Source organism: Pristiophorus japonicus, chromosome 4 (assembly GCF_044704955.1).
Source record: "Pristiophorus japonicus isolate sPriJap1 chromosome 4, sPriJap1.hap1, whole genome shotgun sequence".
NCBI lineage: Eukaryota > Metazoa > Chordata > Chondrichthyes > Pristiophoridae > Pristiophorus > Pristiophorus japonicus.
In genome coordinates this window covers 209,322,554-209,339,848 of record NC_091980.1, presented here as the reverse complement: position 1 = coordinate 209,339,848, position 17,295 = coordinate 209,322,554, and the positions used below count along the sequence as shown (strand labels likewise).

General features: G+C 43.7%; 1 protein-coding gene across 1 annotated transcript in view; it reads right to left on the bottom strand.

The window, feature by feature from the left end:
* scfd1 (sec1 family domain containing 1) overlaps positions 1-17,295 on the bottom strand; it is a 255,518-nt gene that overhangs the window by 208,111 nt on the left and 30,112 nt on the right. Inside the window, exons 9-10 of the mRNA XM_070877445.1 lie at positions 4,574-4,659; positions 2,918-3,017 (exon numbers count right to left, since the gene is read on the bottom strand). Coding sequence (XP_070733546.1) covers positions 2,918-3,017; positions 4,574-4,659 — 186 coding nt within the window. The remainder of the gene's footprint in view (positions 1-2,917; positions 3,018-4,573; positions 4,660-17,295) is intronic.

The following is a 17,295-nucleotide window of genomic DNA, read 5'->3' as shown; positions in this document are numbered from 1 at the left end:
TAAGGGAATCAAGAGATATGGGGATAGGGCGGGAAAGTGGAGTTGATGTGGAAGTTCAACCATGATCTTACTGAATGGTGGAGCCGGCTTTGATGGGCTGTATGGCCTACCTCTGCTTCTATTTCTTATGTTTTAGCCTGCCTACAGTTCTTTATTGCAGCAAACATACACTGGATTAAGTATAGTGAACAGAGAGGAGGATAATGATAGACTTCAAGACAGACAGACAAGCTGGTGAAATGGACAGACACGTGGCAGATGAAATTTAACACAAAAGTGCAAAGTGATATATTTTGGTAGGAAGACGAGGAGTGGCAATATAAACGAAAGGATACAATCCTAAAGCGAGTGCATGAACAGATATATGTGCACAAATCATTGAAGGTACCAGGGCAGGTTGAGAAAGCAGTTAATAAAAGCATACAGGATCCTGGGCTTCATAAATAGAGGCATAGAGTACAAAAGCAAGGAAGTTATTGGAAGTTATGATGAACCTTTATAAAACACTGGTTCGGCCTCAACTGGAGTATTGTGTCCAATTCTGGGCACCGCACTTTCCAAGGATTTAGTGGAATGATTCCAGGGATGAGGCACTTCAGTTAAGTGGATAGACTAGAGAAGCTGGGGGTTGCTCTCCTTAGAGCAGACAAGGTTGAAGGGAGATTTTTTATAGAGGTGTTCAAATTCATGAGGGATCTAGACAGATTAGACAAAGAGAAACTGTTCCTGTTGGCGAAAGGATCAAGAATCAGCGGACACAGATTTAAGGTGATTGGCAAAAGAATGAAAGGCAACATGAGGAAAAGTTTTTTTATGCAGCGAATGGTTAAGATCTGGAATGCATTACCTGAAAGGGTGGAGGAGGCAGATTCAATTGCAGCTTTCAAAAAGGGAATTGGTTAAGTACCTGAAGAAAACAATTTGCATGGCTACAGGGGAAGGGCGGGGGAGTGGGACTAGCTTAAGTTGTGGGGATCTGGAACTCGCTGCCTGGAAAAGTGGTGGATGTAGAAACCCTCACCACTTTTAAGAGATAGTTGGATGGGCACTAAAAGTACCGTAACCTGCAGGGCTATAGACCTAGAGCTGGTAATTGGGACTAGACTGGATGACCTTTTGTTGGCCGGCGCAGATATAATGGTAAGTACTGCAGGGAATCAAATACGGCCAGGGTGATCTCTTAGACTAGTTTCGATCGCCTGGATGGGTCAGAGAGGAATTTTCCCAGATTTGTTTCTCCCTAAATTGGCCTGGGGTTTTCATCTGGTTTTTGCCTCTCCTAGGAGATCACATAGCTCCGGTTGGAGTGTAGAATGTTTCAGTAGAAGGGGTGTCGCAGTTGTGTGAGGCGGACTGGTTGGGCTGGGTGCTCTTTGCCTTTCCGTCATTGTTCATAGGTTTATATGTAATCTTCAGGGCTGCTGACTGAGGACGACGCGACTCTTTGTCGGCCAGCGTGGACACAATGGACCGAAATGGTCTCCTTCTGCGCTGTAAATTTCTATGTTTGTACGTTTCTAAGTGCTCTTGCAGAGACCCGGCATGGACTCGATGGGCCGAATGGTCTCCTTCTGTGCTGTAACCATTCTATGATTTTATGATTATTTATATTAGTAGGCAATGGTAAGCCATTAGGACCGTGATGAGGAGAAACTTCTTCACTCAGAGAATTGTGAACCTGTGGAATTCTCTACCACAGAAAATTGTTGATGCCGGTTCGTTAGATATATTCAAAAGGGAGTTAGATGTGGCCCTTACGGCTAAAGGGTTCAAGGGGTATGGGAGGAAGCAGGATTGGGGTACTGAGGTTGCACGATCGGCCATGATCATATTGAATGGTGGTGCAGGCTCGAAGGGCCGAATGGCCTACTCCTGCACCTATTTTCTATGTTTCTATGTTTCTGTAACAGTTAAAAATGCCTCAATCTGCCTTTACATACTTAGAAGGAAGTGTAGAAGGAAATAAAATCTCTCTGTAGCATCATTGCTCCATCTACTGGTAAGTGCAGGTTAATACTGCATTAATGTGCATGCATTTCAGAAAATAAAGGCCCAGATTTTGTTGCAGCGGGGCATCTTGCGGCATGTCCTGTTAGTTAGACTTGTTTTTGCACGTTTACATTTTTAAAAATGTTGCCCATAAAGTTGCGAGAAATGCGAGTTGATAACGGTGCAGTGAGGACAACAGGGACCTTGGTGAATGACGGGACAAACAGTGTATCTCCTTAATCAATGCGATTCTCCTTAATCAATGAGATTAAAGGATGGAGAAATAAACAGAGGAAGAACTGAGAAAGGGGGTGAATTAGAGTGGTTGAAGTCAATGTCAAATCAGGTACAGAAAGAGAATAGAGAGAGGGAAAGAAAGCTTGGATCAAGGGAGAAAAAAGGGACACAAAGGAAAAGAAGACCTGAAACGTTAAGTCTGTTTCTCTCTCCACTGATGCTGCCTGACCTCACACTAATAATTGTTTAATTTCTGGGCAAAGGATGTTGATTGGCAGTCATTAACAATTATCATGTTGTTGAAAGGGTAATTACATTGTTAATTACGTGACATAACTTTCTGAGAGTTTAATGGGCAATTAATATGCAAATGCAGCAGCTTCACAAAACAATCACAGGGAGGTTAAGCACGAGGTGCCTTTTTGGCGAAGTTAATGGCAGAGCAAATCGGCCAGCAACTTGGTGATTCACAATTCACGGGGTATCTCTTCCTTGCGACAAGTTGCTGGCCAATTTGCACATTAATAGCAGGTGCATTATTCAGACACCATTCTGTTTTCAGCAAAATCTGGGCCATAGTTTATAACTTCATGTAATACTGTTGGACTTTTACTGTAATATAGTTCAGTTACTTTGTATTTCATTGCCATAAAATAAGTTATCAAGGTTGTTAGCACAGTTGATTTCTTACCAGAACATCATGAACCAGAGCTTGGTATGTCCATGTGTGATGTAATGGGGTCGCCAAATCTATATTTCTGTCCACAAGGACTAATAATGGTCTTTGGAAACTGCCATAAAAAAGCAAACACATGAAAAACATGAACTATGAAGCATAAAGAAGCAAATTGGATGTTTTCTAGTCTAAAATAACAAATTTACCAACAAGCTTAAAACAAAAAGTCCACAGCAGCCGTAGTATTTTGTTGAGAAACTTGTACAATGTTCTTCCAAATGAAAACTTAAATTATGAGCGCTTTAAATTACAGATTGGCTATTACAAAATTTTAATGCAGATTTATGTAATTATACTATTAGTTATTTCATTTGCATGGGAGAAACCACATTTTATTAACAATGAACCGCTCGCCATTCTAACCTACAAAATAAAAACAAAGTAGTTATCTGAACAACCAGCATGAAAATATTATAGCATGAAGTTAAAGTTTAGAATTTCATAAGGAATTGCTAGTTTAAATGAACAACTGAAATTTTTTTTCTCTCCCTCATTTCAAGAATATGGCAGCATCTTCAGTTTTATTTAAGCGGGATGATCTTACTGCTAATCTTTATTAGAAGCACAATTATATTTATCTAATTAAACCAACAATTTAAGGTGGGTGTGAGGGGAAGGAGGACGGCAATCAGGTAGGTTGGGAGGCCTGCGATTGGGAGGGCTCGGGGGAGGAGGCTTGCCGATCGGGGCGGGTCAGGAAGAGGAGGCTGCTAATTGGGGGCAGAGGGGAGGAAGCTGATGATCGGGGCAGGGGATGACGGCTGCCGATTGGGGCGGGGGAGGAGGCTGCTGGTCGGGGTCGGGCAGCTGCCGATCGGGGGCTGCTGGGGGTGGTTGGTGGGGGGAGGCTTCCGATCGGGGCGAGGGGAGCTGGCGGCGGCAGTGAAGACTTCCTTGAGGGGCCTGGTGGGAGCTTAATCCTCCTAGCCCACAAGGAGTGCTAAAGAACCACATCTTGTGGAACGGGCAGCTCCCACCTTCATTTCACTGCTGAGCTTTTGACCCCAGGAAACCCATGGAGCAGCAGTTAAATTCAAATCGGGCTCCTAATCGTACTGTAGGAGTCCGATTTAGATGGGTTAATAAGCGTCCCGACTGTCCACGGTAGGACACTTGGACATTCCGATAGGCATATGCGTGGCTGGTTGGAGTGGTGTTCATGTTTCAATGTCCAACACCCCTCTCCTGTCCTTTGTTGGAGGCTGGGGGGTTAATATTGAGGAGTTAGGTTTGCAACAGTAACATCCACATTAGAGCACAGATATGATTTAGATTTTGATATCGATAATAATGCCTAGGGCTCCAAAACTGTAAACAATAAGCCCTTCGCTAAAACTATAAACGAGAATGAAGAATTATTGACCATCCAGTTTGCCTAGGTCAGAATCCAAATAAACTAGTAGAACTTACAACAGAATTGTTCCACCAATTCCAAACTTCTGTCAGAAGCTCATTCTCACATTCAGTGATTGAACCAGATATACAAGAAGTTGTATAAAGGTAAATGCAAATGCTTTTGCATAGCTTGCTTAAATGTTGCTCAACTTCAAAGAAGCATTTTCTTACAGCCCTGGATTGATTTCTGAACACAGTTAAATTGCAATATTATACCTGAATTGTCCTCCACCAAGACTATCTCCTGTGAAGAGACTATTTCTGGCATCTCGCAGGTTTTCTCGCAGTTTCTTATCCAATTTCTATGAAAATAAACTGCAGTTAGTTTGAATTGTAGAAATGTCTATAAATATATAAAGAAAGAATTGCATTTATATAGCGCCTCTCATGACCACCAGACGTCTCAAAGCGCTTTACAGCCAATGAAGTACTTTTGGAGTGTAGTCAGTTGTAATGAGAGAAACGCGGCAGCCAATTTGCGCACAGCAAACTCCCACAAACAGCAATGTGATAATGACCAGATATAGCCTGTTTGTTGTAGTATTGATTGAGGGATAAATATTGGCCAGGACTAAATCCTCTGCTCTTCTTTGATAGTGTCATCGGATCTTTTATGTGCACCTGAGAGAGCAGACAGGGCCTCAGTTGAACGTCTCATCCAAAAGCTGGCACCTCTGACAGTGCAGCACTCCCTCAGCACTGCACTGGAGTGGAGTGGAGTGTTAACTAGAATTATGTCCTCAAGTTCCTGGAGAACCTTTTGACTCAGAGGCAAGTGTGCTACCCACCGAGCCAATATACCCAATATAGCTGAAAGTAAGGAAATAATTCCAAAACTAGTACTTTCAGATACAGGGATTAAGGGGGGGGTGGGGGAGGGGGGCAGATGGGCAGTCGCCCAGGGCCCAAGCCTAGAGTGGGGCCCATACTGGGTTGGATGAAGGGTAACCAGTATTGACATACATGAAATAAGCGAAGTCACGAGGGCTCAGGCGCATGTTATTCACAACTTACAGACTTCTAGATGCCCTTTTTCTAGAGATGCAGCCTACGCCCAAATTGGGGGCGAAAAAAAAGGAAAGAGCACCAACTACGCAAGGAACAAAAAAGACGAGAAGTAGCTAAACTGCTCAAACATAATTTTTTCCAACTAAAATCTCAAGATCATAAAGATGAAGGCCAAGATGATGCTGTGCAGTCAACTTCAACAACGAAACCCTAGTGGCACTGGACACGGAGTTGGCAGAGTTGGAGCTCCAAGTCCAAAAAGTTGAAGATGAAAACCAATTGGCACATACTGAGCTGAAAGAGGAGCAACTTACGTGACATTGGGCTGTGGGGAGACAATATCTCAGAAGACATGTAATGCCATTGGATTGCAAAACGTAGCAAAGACTGATGAAACTGTGATAAAGACTTCCATAACTCTGGCATGATTCATGCCGAGGAGGGATGTCGCCGATACTGCCCGAAGTCCTTCTTCACTTGTGTGCACCCGCTGACAGGGAATGTGTGGAGCGAAACGGTAGAGTATACCACTTTGCTTTCAAAGTCACAGCACGAACAAGTAGCCACTTTACTCACGGGTTTAATGACCGGAAGCATGAGATGAGAGGATTTCATCTCACGCAAACAGCCACCAGCATAGAGAAGCCATGATAGTAATGTGCACTAAACAAGCAGGCACTGGTTGTGTGGATGGTCATATTGTCTTCCAATTTTAAAATGAACGGCAGTACTGGCGCAAGGTGCTAGAGCGGGCTGTCTGTGATAACGTTTCTCTGAAAGGGGTCTTTCATTGCGAGGTAGAGACAAAATCGTTGGGTCTCCAAGTAATGGTAATTATCTGGGTGTGCTGGAGGTTCTTGCAAACTACGATGCATTTCTTGCTGAACACATCAAGCGGTTCGCTAACAAAGGCAAGGGGCATACTTCATACTTGTCTTCCACCACTTGTGAACAATTGATTAGTCTGATGAGTGGCAAAGTACTCGAGACGATTATCCAGGAATTGAAATCAGCGAATTCTATTCAATATCTGTTGATTCAACGCCAGATGTCACACACTCAGATCAGCTGACATTTGTCGTCTGCTATGTTCTACCGACTGGTCCTGAGAAAAAGTTCCTAAAGTTCTTGCTGATAATCAGTCATAGTGGACAAGAAATAGCAAAAATAATACTGGCCTTTCCGGCTGAGAGTGGGATCGACATACAAAATTGTCACGGACAATCTTATGATAATGCTTCAAATATGAGTGGGAAATACATTGGTGTCCAAACTATCAAAGAGCAATGCCCATATGCGACATTTATACCATGCGCAGTGCACTCACTCAACCTTGTGGGGAAACAGTGCCAAATGCAGCCCAGTGATCATCAGATTTTTTGACATTGTACAAAAGTTGTACCTTTCTCTTTGCATCGATGTATCTCTGGCGACTGCTTTATGAAAAACTAAAGCCTTTAGGGCTGTCCGTCGTCAAACAGCTTTCTGCTACTCGATGGTCAGCAAGGTATGTAGCAGTGTCAGCCTTGCTCAAAGGCTATACTCCCATATGCGAAGTGTTGGAATCCCTGGTAACTGACGTGGAACAGAAAGTTGAATGCCGAAATGAAGCTCAGTTGATCCTTGACAAACTAGGCGAACTAGGGGGATGACTCATCAGGAGCGGGCAGCAGCAGCCAAGTTCATGGCACCGTGGCTGGCTCTGTTGCACAGGAGGGCAGGAAAAAGAGTGGGCGAGCGATAGTGATAGGGAATTCAATTGTAAGGGGAATAGATAGGCGTTTCTGCGGCCGCAACCGAGACTCCAGGATGGTATGTTGCCTCCCTGGTGCAAGGGTCAAGGATGTCTCGGAGCGGGTGCAGGACATTCTAAAAAGGGAGGGAGAACAGCCAGTTGTCGTGGTGCACGTTGGTACCAATGACATAGGTAAAAAAAAGGGATGAGTTCCTACGAAATGAATTTAAGGAACTAGGAGCTAAATTAAAAAGTAGGACCTCAACAGTAGTAATCTCGGGATTGCTACCAGTGCCACGTGCTAGTCAGAGTAGGAATCGCAGGATAGCTCAGATGAATACGTGGCTTGAGCAATGGTGCAGCAGGGAGGGATTCAAATTCCTGGGGCATTGGAACCGGTTCTGGGGGAGGTGGGACCAGTACAATCCGGACGGTCTGCACCTGGGCAGAATCGGAACCAATGTCCTCGGGGGAGTGTTTGCTAGTGCTGTTGGGGAGGAGTTAAACTAATATGGCAGGGGGATGGGAACCAATGCAGGGAGATAGAGGGAAACAAAAAGGAGGCAAAAACAAAAGACAGAAAGGAGATGAGGAAAAGTGGAGGGCAGAGAAACCCAAGGCAAAGAACAAAAAGGGCCATTGTACAGCAAAATTCTAAAAGGACAGAGGGTGTTAAAAAAACAAGCCTAAAGGCTTTGTGCCTTAATGCAAGGAGTATCCGCAATAAGGTGGATGAATTAACTGTGCAAATAGATGTTAACAAATATGATGTGACTGGGATTACGGAGACGTGGCTCCAGGATGATCAGGGCTGGGAACTCAACATCCAGGGGTATTCAACATTCAGGAAGGATAGAATAAAAGGAAAAGGAGGTGGGGTAGCATTGCTGGTTAAGGAAGAGATTAAGGCAATAGTTAGGAAGGACATTAGCTTGGATGATGTGGAATCTATATGGGTAGAGCTGCAGAACACCAAAGGGCAAAAAACGTTAGTGGGAGTTGTGTACAGACCTCCAAACAGTAGTAGTGATGTTGGGGAGGGCATCAAACAGGAAATTAGGGGTGCGTGCAATAAAGGTGCAGCAGTTATAATGGGTGACTTTAATATGCACATAGATTGGGCTAACCAAACTGGAAGCAATACGGTGGAGGAGGATTTTCTGGAGTGCATAAGGGATGGTTTTTTAGACCAATATGTCGAGGAACCAACTAGGGGGGAGGCCATCTTAGACTGGGTGCTTTGTAATGAGAGAGGATTAATTAGCAATCTCGTTGTGCGAGGCCCCTTGGGGAAGAGTGACCATAATATGGTGGAATTCTGCATTGGGATGGAGAATGAAACAGTTAATTCAGAGACCATGGTCCAGAACTTAAAGAAGGCTAACTTTGAAGGTATGAGGCGTGAATTGGCTGGGATGGATTGGCGAATGATACTGAAGGGGTTGACTGTGGATGGGCAATGGCAGACATTTAGAGACCGCATGGATGAACTACAACAATTGTACATTCCTGTCTGGCATAAAAATAAAAAAGGGAAGGTGGCTCAACTGTGGCTATCAAGGGAAATCAGGGATAGTATTAAAGCCAAGGAAGTGGCATACAAATTGGCCAGAAATAGCAGCGAACCTGGGAACTGGGAGAAATTTAGAACTCAGCAGAGGAGGACAAAGGGTTTGATTAGGGCAGGGAAAATGGAGTATGAGAAGAAGCTTGCAGGGAACATTAAGACGGATTGCAAAAGTTTCTATAGATATGTAAAGAGAAAAAGGTTAGTAAAGACAAACGTAGGTCCTCTGCAGTCAGAATCAGGGGAAGTCATAACGGGGAACAAAGAAATGGCGGACCAATTGAACAAGTACTTTGGTTCGGTATTCACGAAGGAGGACACGAACAACCTTCCGGTTATAAAAGGGGTCGGGGGGTCTAGTAAGGAGGAGGAACTGAGGGAAATCCTTATTAGCCGGGAAATTGTGTTGGGGAAATTGATGGGATTGAAGGCCGATAAATCCCCAGGGCCTGATGGACTGCATCCCAGAGTACTTAAGGAGGTGGCCTTGGAAATAGTGGATGCGTTGACAGTCATTTTCCAACATTCCATTGACTCTGGATCAGTTCCTATGGAGTGGAGGGTAGCCAATGTAACCCCACTTTTAAAAAAAGGAGGGAGAGAGAAAACAGGGAATTATAGACCGGTCAGCCTGACATCGGTAAAATGATGGAATCAATTATTAAGGATGTCATAGCAGTGCATTTGGAAAGAGGTGACATGATAGGTCCAAATCAGCATGGATTTGTGAAAGGGAAATCATGCTTGACAAATCTTCTGGAATTTTTTGAGGATGTTTCCAGTAGAGTGGATAAGGGAGAACCAGTTGATGTGGTATATTTGGACTTTCAGAAGGCGTTCGACAAGGTCCCACACAAGAGATTGATGTGCAAAGTTAGAGCACATGGGATTGGGGGTAGTGTACTGACATGGATTGAGAACTGGTTGTCAGACAGGAAGCAAAGAGTAGGAGTAAATGGGTACTTTTCAGAATGGCAGGCAGTGACTAGTGGGGTACCGCAAGGTTCTGTGCTGGGGCCCCAGCTGTTTACACTGTACATTAATGATTTAGATGAGGGGATTAAATGTAGTATCTCCAAATTTGCGGATGACACTAAGTTGGGTGGCAGTGTGAGCTGCGAGGAGGATGCTGTGAGGCTGCAGAGCGACTTGGATAGGTTAGGTGAGTGGGCAAATGCATGGCAGATGAAGTATAATGTGGATAAATGTGAGGTTATCCACTTTGGTGGTAAAAACAGAGAGACAGACTATTATCTGAATGGTGACAGATTAGGAAAAGGGGAGGTGCAAAGAGACCTGGGTGTCATGGTACATCAGTCATTGAAGGTTGGCATGCAGGTGCAGCAGGCGGTTAAGAAAGCAAATGGCATGTTGGCCTTCATAGCAAGGGGATTTGAGTACAGGGGCAGGGAGGTGTTGCTACAGTTGTGCAGGGCATTAGTGAGGCCACACCTGGAGTATTGTGTACAGTTTTGGTCTCCTAACCTGAGGAAGGACATTCTTGCTATTGAGGGAGTGCAGCGAAGGTTCACCAGACTGATTCCCGGGATGGCGGGACTGACCTATCAAGAAAGACTGGATCAACTGGGCTTGTATTCACTGGAGTTCAGAAGAATGAGAGGGGACCTCATAGAAACATATAAAATTCTGACGGGGTTAGACAGGTTAGATGCAGGAAGAATGTTCCCAATGTTGGGGAAGTCCAGAACCAGAGGTCACAGTCTAAGGATAAGGGGTAAGCCATTTAGGACCGAGATGCGGAGGAACTTCTTCACCCAGAGAGTGGTGAACCTGTGGAATTCTCTACCACAGAAAGTTGTTGAGGCCAATTCACTAAATATATTCAAAAAGGAGTTAGATGAGGTCCTTACTACTAGGGGGATCAAGGGGTATGGCGAGAAAGCAGGAATGGGGTACTGAAGTTGAATGTTCAGCCATGAACTCATTGAATGGCGGTGCAGGCTAGAAAGGCCGAATGGCCTACTCCTGCACCTATTTTCTAGGTTTCTATGTTTCTATGAAACACAGTCTTATAGCGCTTTCACCTGACCAATTTCTCACTTCATGAGACCAGCTTGAATCTGAATGTCATGGTATCCTTACTAGAGTCCCTTGTCGATTTTGTCAAGACCCAGCGGACAGAGTTTGAGGACTTCAAAGACTTAGGGATTAAACTGTGTGGCCACAACGAGTACAATTCAGCTCAGAGGTACATCCAGGTATGCAATTGCCGCTATGACGATGGTGATGCTGATAACACTGTGCTGTCACCGAAGGAGAAATTCAAAACTGAAGTGTTCCTTGTTATCATTGATCAACTAATCAGTACCTTGAAACACCACCTTGAAGCATACAAGGAAATCAACTGTAAGTTTGGATTCCTGTCCAAGCTAGCCTTTCTCTCGACTCGTGAGATCAAGCAAGCCGCAGCAAATCTTGCCCGCTCCTATCCCAAAGATCTGGAACCTATGATTGAGAGTGAATTCATCCAGTTTTCTAGCTTGGTGGCATTCTCTACAGAGCTTCAAACCTCAATTTGCATCAAACAAACTAAGTCAGCAGAGCCGAGAATGTACCAATTCCTCCATACACACGCCCTCACACAAACCTTTTCTAACCTTGAAATAGCTCTTTGGATATATCTGTCGATGATGGCATCAAATTGCAGTGGAGAGCGCTTATTAGCAAAACTAAAACGTATCAAGAATGAGGTCAGGAACCGAATGGGACAAGATCGACTCAATAGTCTTTCAAACATGAGCATAGAGAGTGAAGTACTGAGAGGACTGGACTTCTCGAAAATCATTGATGAGTTTAGCCGACAAAAATCTAGGAAAAGACCAATGTAATGTTATACTTGTAGTTGCCTCTGTGGAGAAAATGGAATGAAAATTACAAATGATGGTCTTCCAAAAAAATTGCGCTATCTCGTTCTAAACTGTTGTCATTGTCGATTTAGTTTCAAAATGTAAGTTTTTTTAAAATTAAAATGTTGGTGTTTACTGTTTATACAGGGTTTCATCAAGGTATCGGTTTGATGGTTTGGAAACATAATAAAATATTTAAGTGAGTGTCGTCATAGTATCAATGAAAATATAACCCGAGATGTAAACCTGCCCTTGACCTGATGAATACTCAGTATAGTGCCGTGACTTAGCTCACTGATGTAATTTACTGCAGGATGTGAATGGGAGTAGGGGGCCCATGGCCTGGGTACTGCCTGGGGCCCCCTTAATCCATCCCTGCTTATATAAAAAACAGCTCATATAGGCAGTACTGACTGGTTCAGTCTGTTGTACATAGAAATAAGGATGTAAACTTCAAATTATACATTGGATCATGAGGTATGTATTTGCACAATAAGCTTCAATAGTTGATTTCCTAAACAACTCCCTTAAAAACCTGAAAATTTGTTATTGTACTGACAAATTTTCAGATAAAGCAAAACTTTCCACCATACCATAAAACTGAGTGGGGCTTAAATTCAGGAGCCCATGCTGGGTTAATAACTTGTGCCCAAATGGCGAGGTCCGAGGAGCCCTGGATATTGGGCTTCAAACCTCATTACAATGAGAATGACACTGCGGGAGGAGCAAGCACAGCAGCCCATAGGCAAGTGGCTGGACTTGGGATCGGGGAGGGCGGGGGGGGGGGGTGGTGGGGGGGAGGTTGCAGCAACCTATTTTTATTCCTTACCTATTGTTTTTATTAAAGTAGGTGTTGGTCCCTTTGCAGAAAGCAAATAAAGGGCCTAACACTTCTTCAGGCATGGGTAAAGGACATCACTTTTATCCTCGCCCAATATGCAGTTTGCGCACTTCCGGTTGGAGGTACGTGCAATACTTCCTGCCTGTCATTTTGGGGCCATAGGAGGCAGTGTAACATCTGAAAAACAGGCGCTGCCCAGTCTAATTAGTATGAAATTTCATTTTAAAAACTGTCAAAACTGGTTTATTTATTATGTCCTACAGATGCTCAGACTGAACTATTTCAATATTGCTTACTTTTCAAAACAAGTCAGAGTTTGGTAAGAAAAATCAAGTCAGGCTTATATCAAATGACACATTCCTGAATTACTGATGCTCTATGATCTGGAATTCCCACCATAAACCTCTCTGCCTCTATTTTTTAATATTCATTCATGGGATGTGGGCATAGCTGACAAGACCAGCATTTATTGCCCATCCCTAACTGCCCTTGAGAAGGTGGTGGTGAGCCACCTTCTTGAACCGCTGCAGTCCGTGTGGTGAAGCTACTCCAAAAGTGCTGTTAGGGAGGGAGTTCCATGATTTTAACCGAGCGACAATGAAGGAACGGCGATATATTTCCAAGTCAGGATGGTGAGAGACTTGGAGGGTAACTTGGAGGTGACGGTGTTTCCACGCACCTCCTTCCCTTGTCCTTCTCGGTGGTAGAAGTCACGGGTTTGTGAGGTGCTGTCGACGAAGCTTTGGCGAGATGCTGCAGTGCATCTTGTAGATGGTACACACTGTAGCCACGGTGTGCAGGTGGAGGGGGTGAATGTTTAAGGTGGTGCCTTTGTCAGGGCCAACATTACTTGCCTTCAGCCCAAGCCTGAATGTCATCCAGGTCTTGCTGCATCCAGGTATGGACTGTTTCATTATCTGAACACTATGCAATCATCAACAAACATCCCCACTTCTAACCTTATGATGGAGAGATGGTCACTGATGAAGCAGTTGAAAATGGTTGGGCCTAGGACACTGCTGTGAGGATCCCCTGCAGCAATCTCCTGGGGCGGAGATGACTGGCCTCCAACAACCACAACCATCTTTGTTTGCGCTAGGTATGACTCCAGCTAGTGGATAGTTTCCCCGTCGATTCCCATTGACCTCAATTTTACTCGGGCTCCTTGATGCCACACTCGGTCAAATGCTGCCTTGATATCAAGGGTAGTCACTCTACCTCCACCCTGTGGATGTGGACATATTGTGTACTGCAATTGCACAGTTAATAATTAAATAGAACCAGGCAGATTTCCGGAGGCTTCCGAGAGAGCTGCTTGCCATGTAGGAAGCTGTGTGTGCTTGTACTCTGTGAATATATCACATTTGGCGGCGAGATGGGATTTTTCGAATGATTGAAAGCTTAAATTTTGTTGGGGAAGGATTCAGCCAGCCGACAGACACACTTTGGAAGTTTCTGCCTTTGGAAAAAGCTACAAAATCCGAGGTAAAATACAGCACATGGTGTGAACAGCTACAGATTAAAATGGCAGGTGTAATCGGACATTTGGGGGAATATAGGCAGGACCGGGAACATTTTAAAGCGTATGTGGATCGGCTAGAAATGTAGTTCACTGCAAATAACATAATCGAAGTTCCAGTCAATGCAGTCCAGAACCGGGCTGTGTTGGAACGTAAGAAAGCAATCTTCTCGGAGGCGGGTCCGGCATTATACGAAACCCTTGTAAACCTGCTTGTGCCTGATGGGCCAAAGGACACAACGCTTAAAGAGATTTTAACGAAGCTGGAGCAGCACTATAACCCCAAACCGTTAGAAATTGCTGAAAGCTATTATTTTGGGATTCGGAATCAAAAGTCTGATGAAAGTATCAGTGATTACATTGTAGCATTAAAAAAGTTATCGATTCACTGTAATTTTAGAAACTTTCAAAACCAAGCTTTACGGGATTGTTTTGTTTGTGGGGTGAAAAATGATGCGATCAGAAGGAAGTTATTGACGACGGATGACTTGACTTCTGAGATTGCTTGTCAGACAGCGAGGTCGATGGGCATGGCCGAACAATATTCCCGAGAATCAAATAATAATTACGGTCATCAGTCAACCGAGGTAAATCAGCTGCAGGTTCAAAGTAAAAGATGGTGGGGGCCCAAAGTCTCAGAAACTCGAAATTCTAACAGAGCGTCGAAGTCGTGCTATCGGTGCCTGCTCAAAGTTGTCCATACGTGAAGGCAGAGTGTTTCTTCTGCAGAAAGATTGGGCATCTTGCGAAGGCATGCCGACTGAAGGGTAAACCAGTTTTTAAAGCTATGAGTCCAGCGTTCAAAGCTATGAGTAGAAATCCCAAGAGACTACATAGCATGGAAGAACAACAACAGGACGAGGAGATGTTAGAGTTACACGTTATCAGGAGCACGAGGTTAACGGACAGCGATTCGGAAAGCATCAGAATCCACACAGATGTTGCGGGATTCAAGATACCAATGGAAATTGACATGGGTGCATCCATGAGTGTAATACCGGAGTCGCTTTACCTCGACAACTTGAGATTTTCAACTGGAGAAATCCAAGATAGAGCTGCGAGGCTACTCGGGAGAGAAAATTCCTGTGGTAGGTCGTATCACTGTACCGGTAAAATATAAAGTTCAATTTCAGAACTTGCCTCTAATAGTAGTGAAAGGAGACAAGTCTGCCTTACTAGGAAGAAATTGGTTGAGCTCAATGAAGCTGGATTGGAGTAAGATTTTGTGTGTGGAAGCGAGATTTTTATCAATGAATGAGGTTATCAAGAAGTATCCGAAGGTGTTCTGCAAAACAGGCAGTCCGATCCAAGGCTTCAAGGAGAGTGTCAGGGTACAGAAGGACGCTAGATCGGTTTACTACAAGCCACGTTCCGTACCATATGCACTCAAGGAGAAAGTTGAGCAAGAACTCAAAAGACTAGAGACTGAGAACATTATTTGTAAGATAGATCGATGTAATTGGGCTACACCCATTGTTGTTGTACCCAAGTCCAATGGTAAGGTAAGATCGTGTGGTGATTATAAAGTAACCGTAAACCAGGTTCTAGAGGGTAATGTCCCCAATACATTGCCGAATATAGAAGATTTGTTCACAACACTGACAGGTGGTCAGATCTTCTTAAAACTGGATCTTACGAATGCCTACTTACAGCTTGAACTAGATGAGGAGTCCAAGTCATGTTTGACTATAAATACTCAATTAGGCCTATATCAATTTAATAGGCTACCGTTTGGAGTGTCTTCTTACCCTGCCATATTCCAAGGGGTGATGAACCAGATTTTGCTAGGTATTGAAGGGGTAGTATGTTATTTGGATGACATACTAATTTCAGCACCAAATAGGCAAATTCATAACATACTGAATGAAGTCCTCAAACGGCTAGAGAAGCAGAGTATGAGTGTCTGCTGGTAAGTGTGAGTTATTTAAAAACTCAGTGGAGTACTTAGGGTACAGAGTAGACAAAGATGGTTTACATCCAACTATGGAAAAATTGGATGCAATTAGAAATGCACCCACTCCCAGGAATGTCACTGAACTTCACTCATTCTTGGGTCTTTTGAACTATTATGGGAAGTTCCTAGAAAATTTGGCTACAGTATTACATCCACCGAATGAATTTTTGAAAAAACAGGTCCATTGGAAGTGGTCAAAAGAATGCGATACAGCATTCAAGGAGTGTAAAAGCAAATTGGTAGCGAGCACCATGTTAGTTCACTATGACATATCTAAGTAGATTAAGCTAGCATGTGATGCCTCTCTGTATGGAGTTGGGGCAGTAATCTCTCATGTATTAAGTAGTGGGGAGGAGAGACCAATTGCTTTTGCTTCACACACTCTCAGCGCCAGTGAGAGTAATTATGCGCAAATTGAAAGGGGAGCTTTGGCATTAATTTTTGGGGTCAAGAAGTTTCACAAATACTTGTAAGGTCATAAGTTTACCATCGTTACAGACCATAAGCCCCTAACAGCAATCCTCCATCCAAAGTCCCCAGTTCCAACATTAGCTGCAACCCGAATGCAGAGATGGGCTTTGATTTTGTCAGCATATACATGATATTGAATAGACGATCAGCTGATCACAGTAATGCTGATGCAATGTCTAGATTGCCTTCCCCATCACAAGTTACACCCGATAGGGAAGAAGTGTTTTATTTTTCATATTGATGAATTGCCAGTCACAGCTGAGGAGATTGGTAGAGCAACCAAACGTGACCCAGTGATGTCAAAGGTGTATGAGTATATTGCAAATGGATGGCCAAACCAGGTAACAGACAAAAATACACATCCATTCTTCATTCGTAGGAATGAATTATCAGTCGATAAAGATTGTATCATGCGGGGTACAAGAGTGGTTATACCAAATAAATTTAGGTCCAAATTATGAGGAGACCTCCACCTAGGAATGTGCTTGACCAAGAGTTTTGCACGCAGTTATTTATGGTGGCCAGGTCTTGATAAAGATATAGAGTACATTGTGAGTCAGTGTATGATATGTCAATCGGTAAGCAAGCAATCACCACCAGTATCATTACAGCCTTGGAAATGGCCTCCCAGGGTGTGGCAAAGGCTACATATTGATTTTGCTGAGTTAGAAGGACAACAATTGTTCATTGTGATTGATAGCCATTCGCAGTGGGTCGAGGTGTTTCCAATGTGGAAAACAACAAGTAAAACATTGAACATTTTGCAAAAATTATTTTCTTCATTTAGCCTCCCTGAAGAAATTGTTTCGGATAATGGACCACAATTTCGTTCAAAAGAATTTGCACAATTCTCGAGCAAAAATGGTGTGAAACATACCAAGATTCCATCATACTATCCTGCTTCAAATGGTGCAGCAGAGCGCACTGTACAAATTGTAAAACGTGCCCTCATAAAACAAATGTTAGATCCAAATCC